We start from the raw sequence: 7,080 nt of genomic DNA, 5'->3' as shown, positions 1-7,080 counted from the left end.
AAGCAATTACTTACTGTGTGTTGAGTTGTTGGCACATGGTATTGTTAATCTAATTAAAACTATCTGAGAGACCGAGAGAATTGCCCAGAAGCTTTATACAAGGAAATATAGGTTAGGAAGATGGGTAAGATGTGTTTCGATTGCCTTATGAAACTCATGAACTTTTGCTGATCTGGCACATTTTTCTGCAGAACCTGCTAGCAGGTGTTGGGTAACTTGGGTTTAATTACCTGTGCCAATGTGCATATAAGCAGGCCATTGGAGACAAAAACAACAGACATGTACTGACTGGCACAATGCACCCAGTCAAAAGTCATCTTACAGTTCTTTAGAACTGTGTACACGTTTCGCTGTGGTGTTTTTCTATCTGATAACAAGGCTTGTTCCCTTTACTTCTGCACTCTGATATCATTGTTTCAGAATAGCATGCTGACAATGCTGTTATTCACTAGGTAGCTGGTTCCCTTAATATGGGTATTAAGAAATCCTGCCATGTTATCAGATCAGAAATTGATTAGACTCAACTAATCTCATAAAGTCCCCAAACTGTTGAGCAAATTTCCTGTACGAAACATGCGTTTCTGGAAACATTTTTATACAGAGCTTTATTTTTCATGGAGTATGTGTTGTGGAAGTGGACCTAAAATCATTAACTGCCAAAATATAAAATGACTCATTGTTGTCACTTATGCCATGAATTATCAGACTTTCTGGCATTATTGCCATGGCTTGTGGAATTTCAATTCAACTAAACTCATATTTAACTTTCTTCTCAGCCAGGAGCCAGGTCTACATTGTCATTGCTGGGCCGTTCGCGTTGATAAGAGCGGGGGCGCGCAAACGATAGGAAGCACCCCACCCTCAAGAGCACGAAGCCTTGCGCGTGCTCAAGAGACAGTAGTTTCCGTTTTGTTTCCTGCGTGTTGTGGGCAGATTTCTGCGCGGAGCGCCTACTCTCCACTGCTTGCCAGCTTTGAAAACGCTTAAATTGCAGAGTCAGCGGCATACTCCTGACACAACAGGCACGGTAAGAAACATCCGTCGGTAATCTCGTCCCATTCATAGCAATATGGTAGTTATCCTAAATCGCCCGATTAGAAGCTGCTGTCATATTGTACGATCTTGGAACTTGACTGACGTGATCAACATTTTCAGAAATAGTCGCATTTCAGACATACAATTTCTTTAGCTTTGAAATAGGCTACCGTTATTGTTCAAATGTGGCATCTAAATCTGGACATGACATTGCCACGCTGAATTAGTTTTATCTGTAGCGTGGTGATTGCATTGCAGCCACTCCCCGTTTCACCATTTCATTGTTAGATGATAGTAGCCGCGTTTACACTGTTGCACTTTAAACATTATTCTCATCTGACTGTTTTTTACTAAATATTCACTTCCTATAAATATTGGCATTTGAGCTGATTCGAATGTCGTTTTGTTTCTTGGGCAACTTTTCTAGCCTGTAACGGGATGACCATGATTTTTTTTGTTTTGTCGTCTAATTTCACCAACCAGTAGTCCATTGTGCTACTGACCGTCTGTTACTCAAAAATTATCATTTCTGCGTACTTTTCTTGGTGTTACTTGCGATTTTTATTCAAGTGCGTTTTTAAAGAGGCTATACGAGCCCTTGTCCACACAAAAGGTTGGTTTAATCAGTCGCAGGTGTTCATTTCTCACCCCGGCCTAGTCTTCGGAGGCTGAGCACGCCTCTACTTTTTATGCGCCAATTTTGCGTAGCCTATATCTGAATCTTTTTAATTAATCAATCTAATTCCGTACTAAATTGGTGATGCATATTTGATCGGTTTTATGGATGAATGTTCATGCATTCTAATTGACGTTTGTTTCTTTCCCAGTTACGTCTTCCCCACCTAACGTTACACGTATAATGCAGCCGGTTATGTGGATTTTGAGAATTGAGCCATGAAGGCATACATTACACACATCCTCGTCTCACACACCACTCCAAATATGCCAGCTGTGCTTAAACCATGTATTAATCAGGTCGATAGAGCCAAGCCAACCACCCAATGCCTTTGTCAAACCTGGCAGAGGCCTTGCCCACGATGAGCACTGAGTCGGCAGGACTCGAGGGGCGACACAGCGAAACCGCTGCAGTGCAGTAATTAAATAAGGAATCTGCTGCTCCCTTTAACGCTTATTAGAAAAACCAAAGTATATAATTTGACTCCCTCACTAAGATAAGTGTGGTATCCCAAATATTTGCACAAGGGAAGAGTTGTCAAATTTCGTCTTTTTTAACAGCTTGAAGTTTAAATGAATTCCAGCGCCATTGCATTGTTTGTATGCTGTACAGTTTTATTTTGATAAAGTTCCTGTTTTCCCTAAGTATTGAATTTGTATGAGTTTAATTTTGTGTCATATCATTGCATGTATTTTCACGTTAAGTCTTTTGTCTAAACCAGTGTTTATCATTAGGTCCATTGAGGAACCCAGATATGGATGCTGAGCAGAACCAGGTGTTGGACACCGCATCAGAGACTCGCGAGCAACAGGAGACTGGAGCAGGAGACTGCCCCCAGTCACAACACGACTCTCCAATAGATCCTGCAGAATCACCAGTGACGAGGCAAGAAATGGAGCATTTGCAAGATGTGGTTACAGAATCAGGACCGTCAGAAGACACGCAAGAGACGGCGCCTAAAGCAGAAAAATCCCCAATGAAAATGGTTGTATCTCCTGAGAAGGTTCCAGAGACCTCTACAGAAGTTGTGACTAAAGCAGAGAAGTACCCAGAAAAACAACCAGAACTAGAGAGCTCAACAGAGGTCTCTGAGCCAGCTACAGCAATGTACGTAGAACGTGAAAACATCCAGACCGCAGAGCCTAAAAAGCAGCCAATGCCAGAGAGAACACCAGAGCCTCTAGCAGAGAATAACATTGAAACTGCGCCAGAGAAAATAGCAGAACCCGTCCCAGAGGCTGTTAAACTGTCTGAGCAGGCAGCGCCCGAGCTTGTCACACAGCCAGAATCTGAGGACGTGAAACTGCTCGAACCAGAAGAGAAAGGGCCTGAGGAATCTGAGAATCAGGCAGAATCTGGTATTGTGTTGGAGGTGGTGCCAGAGATGCCAGCGGAGCCTGAAACTGTAAAGGAAGTGGAGGCAGACAGAGCGACCGACGCTGAAATTGTACCGGAACCAGAGCCAAAGAAATCAGTAGCGGCTGAGACTGTGAAGAAAGTGGAAGCAGAGAAACCGGTAGCAGCTGAGATTGTGAAGAAGGTGGAAGCAGAGAAACCGGTAGCGGCTGAGACTGTGAAGAAGGTGGAAGCAGAGAAACCGGTAGCGGCTGAGACTGTGAAGATGGTGGAAGCAGAGAAACCGGTAGCGGCTGAGACTGTGAAGATGGTGGAAGCAGAGAAACCGGTAGCGGCTGAGACTGTGAAGATGGTGGAAGCAGAGAAACCGGTAGCGGCTGAGACTGTGAAGATGGTGGAAGCAGAGAAACCGGTAGCGGCTGAGACTGTGAAGATGGTGGAAGCAGAGAAACCGGTAGCGGCTGAGACTGTGAAGATGGTGGAAGCAGAGAAACCGGTAGCGGCTGAGACTGTGAAGATGGTGGAAGCAGAGAAACCAGTAGCGGCTGAGACTGTGAAGATGGTGGAAGCAGAGAAGACAGTAGCAGCTGAGACTGTGATGGAAAAGAAACTGGTAGAAGCTGAAATTGAAAAAGAAGTCGGGTCAGAGAAACAGGCAGAAGGTGATGCAGTGGAGCAGCAGAAGGCAGAAGTTGTCGAGCAGGTCCCTGCTCCTGGCACTTTGTCTTTCGCTTTCCTGGAGCATGAGCAGACCAAAGCCACCCTTCGCACCTCTCGCACTCTAATCATCCTCCGAGGCCTCCCCGGCAGCGGCAAGAGCCTCTTGGCACGTGCCATTGCAGATAGCTACCAGGGTCTCTGCACTGTCTGCTGTGCTGATGACCATGGTGTGAAACCAGAGAGTCCAGAAGCATCGGCAGATGGGTACAAGGCTTTTGACGATGCTGTGGTAGCCTGCTGCAGTGTAGGAACATCTGCTCAAGTGATTGTGGTGGATGACACCAACCATACCCATGATCGGCTGGCCCGTCTGGGGGAAGTAGCAGAGCAGCACCGGCTGGTGGCCATGTTTCTGGAGCCCCGCACTGAGTGGAGCAGAGACTTGCCACAGTTGGCCAAGAGAACTCTGCGGGGGCTAGAGGAATCCCAGATCCAGGCCATGAAAGTTCCTCTTGAGGAGACATCCCTGCCCCTTTTCTTTGGCTGGTTCCTTCTCCCTGGCATCCAGGACAAGGTCAGGTGCACGTCCATGGATTTCCTGAAGACATTGGACACGCTTGAGGCCTTCAAGAAGCACTTGCCTGACTGTGAGTTCAGCACAACTGTCTTGTGATACACACAATTATATTGTTTATATCTAAATCAGATTTTAGTCTCTTGAGCTTGACTGTGACAACTGAGCTTGCTTTGTTTTTTTCAGTCACTGTTGAGGCTGAGAAAGAGGTGGACCTGGAGCAGTATTTCCAAGCCAATGGAGCTCTTCATTGCACTACCAAATTCTGTGACTATGGCAAGGCTGAGGGAGCCAAGGAATATGCAGACAAACCAGTAAGTCTGAAAGAATATTGAACAAAAATAAAACGCAACAATTTTACCGAGTTACAGCTCATATAAAGAAATCACTCGATTTAAATATATTAATTTAAGCCCTAATCTATGGATTTCATATGACTGGGCAGGGGTGCAGTGGTGGGCCTCCCACTTGGGAGCCAGGCCCAGCCGATCAGAATGTTTTCCCCCATAAAATGGTTTTGTTACAGACAAATACTAATCTGTTTCATCAGCAGTCCAGGTGGCTGGTCTCATACAATCTCGCAGGTGAAGGTCCTGGGCGGTCCTGGAGGTCCTGGGCTGCCATAGTTACATGTGGTCAGCGGTTGTGAGGCCGGTTGGACGTACTGCCAAATTCTCTATAATCATGTTGGAGGCAGCTTATGCTAGAGAAATTAACATTCAATCCTCTGGCAACAACTCTGGTGGACATTCCTGCAGTCAACATGCCAATTGCATGCTCCCTCAACTTCTGTGGCATTGTTGTAACACAATGGCAAATTAGTGGCCTTTTGTCTTCAGCACAAGGTGCACCTGTGTAATGATCATGCTGTTTAATCAGCTTCTTGAAATCCACACCTGTCAGGTGGATGGATTATCTTGGTAAAGGAGACATGCTCACAAACGGATATAATATAAACAAATGTGTGCACAAAATAAGCCTTTTGTGCGTTTGGATAATTTCTTATTTCAACTCATGAAACATGGGGCAAACTTGACATGTTGCTTTTATATTTTTGTTTGGTGTATATTGGTGATGGGAAATATTAGTAAAATGCATCCTCATCCTATTAACCCATTTACTACACAGCTCAAATTGGCCTTGTTTTATGAATTTAAAATCTGAACTGTGCGTTGTTTAAATGCATTTTCACTTTTCGGGGGACCATTTTGAAACGACCTCTTTCTCTTTTCCCACTCTAGATTGTTAAAGAGTTGTATGGCTCTGCGTTCGAGCTGTCCCTCAGTGCCCTCTTCGTCACACCTCGCACTGTTGGTGCCCGGGTTTCACTCTCTGAGGATCAGTTAACCCTGTGGCCTGCCGACGCTGAGAAGGAGGCAGTCCCTCTAGTCCCGGCTGCCGCCACCCTGCCCGCAGGCAGCCGTGCCCACATCACCCTGGGCTGTGCGGAGGGGGTTGAGCCACAGCAGACTGGCTTTGACCTGCTGGAGATCCTAGCGCTGCAGAAAGAGGGTCAGGAGGGAGAGCTGGTGGAGGAGATGGAGCTCGGCTCCCTGGCCTACTACGGCAAGGGGAGGTGGCTGCTCAGTCTGAGGGAGCCCGTCTCCGCCCAGGCCTGCTTCTCCAGCCTCTACGGGCCCAAGAAGGCCGACACGACCAAGAAAGACGGGGACAAGAAGAAGAAGCAAAAGTGCACCATACTGTAAAGGAGAGGGGGAAGGTGGTGGTAAAGGATGGCTCGGGATGAGTGGCGTACTAGTGTTCTGATTTGTCTGTGGGGAGGTTTGTGTTTGTGCTACTTTTGGGGTTTGGGAGGCGTCTTGGATATCCACCCCAAATCCACAAGCTGTGTGCCTTTCTCTATTGCTTTGCTGCACAACCCAAGAGGCCTTTAAACCACAGTTTAGGTCAAGCTTAGCATCTTGTTCAGTGTCTTGTCATGCGTTTTAGTGCCATAGTTGCAATTGGATAGGATTTCTGTAGACAAGGCCTGATTTCATGGCTCAGATGTAGTACTGCTGTACCTAGTACCGCTTCTCCCCGTTTGTGACCACTATTTTTCCCTACTCAATTCACGTCTAACACTATATACAACCCCTTCCGCATATGTCAGTGTTAAGCATTTAGATGTGTTTTCATGTTTGGTGTGAGTGGCTCAAATAGTATTTTCATCGCATGCCAGATTTTTCCGTTTAGCTGATGTAGTTCTAGTCATGATTAGCTTCTTTGCAAGAAGTTGCACATCTCTTTCAGTAATTTCTCGTGACACTGGTCATTTCCTGTGATTTAGTCAGTCGGCCCTGTCATGTGTTTGCATTTGTATGTGTGTGTTTAGTACGAAGGAAAGAGCTGGGTAATTTCATAAGTAGCTCATGGGCCAAAAGGGTGTCTGTGTGCTTGATTTGATGAACTGTGAATGTCATTCATCGAGGTCATTCCTAATTAACTCTTTTTGCACGATGCAGCAGAAATCAAAGGGAGAATGCTGATGAATGTGCAGTTTGTTTGATTAGCTGGCACTTACTTGGTACTTATCAAATGCTGTGAAACCAAGGCCACAATTTGCAATATTCTGTAGTATAGGTGACTGCAGCCTGGGATCATCCCTCTTTCTGTCAACCATAGTTTTCGCATGTCCAGTTGTATGTATTCACTGTCTTTTCATGACTGATGTGTAGGTCTCTTAGGGCAAAGCCATGCTTGTGTATTTCTTCCAATGAGTCACTATTTTTGCACATGTTTTGTACACTTAATAAAGGAATTTGTTTTGCGGCAAATA

General features: G+C 45.6%; 1 protein-coding gene across 2 annotated transcripts; it reads left to right on the top strand.

Annotated features, from left to right (window-relative positions):
• Window positions 1-739: 739 nt before the first annotated feature.
• LOC110538182 (protein P200) lies at window positions 740-7,080 on the top strand. Of its 2 annotated transcripts, none has more exons than XM_021624821.2 (4): window positions 740-1,027; window positions 2,446-4,374; window positions 4,488-4,615; window positions 5,543-7,080. In XM_021624821.2, the coding sequence occupies exons 2-4, from the start codon at window positions 2,466-2,468 to the stop codon at window positions 6,005-6,007; spliced, it is 2,502 nt and encodes an 833-aa protein (XP_021480496.2). In that variant the 5' UTR covers window positions 740-1,027; window positions 2,446-2,465; the 3' UTR covers window positions 6,008-7,080. The 2 variants fall into 2 exon arrangements, with proteins under 2 accessions (XP_021480496.2, XP_036794132.1); XM_036938237.1 differs by having other exon boundaries at window positions 842-1,027; window positions 2,433-4,374.

This window comes from Oncorhynchus mykiss, chromosome 12 (assembly GCF_013265735.2).
Source record: "Oncorhynchus mykiss isolate Arlee chromosome 12, USDA_OmykA_1.1, whole genome shotgun sequence".
In the NCBI taxonomy this organism is placed as follows: Eukaryota; Metazoa; Chordata; class Actinopteri; order Salmoniformes; family Salmonidae; genus Oncorhynchus; species Oncorhynchus mykiss.
This window is presented reverse-complemented; position numbering and strand designations above follow the sequence as displayed.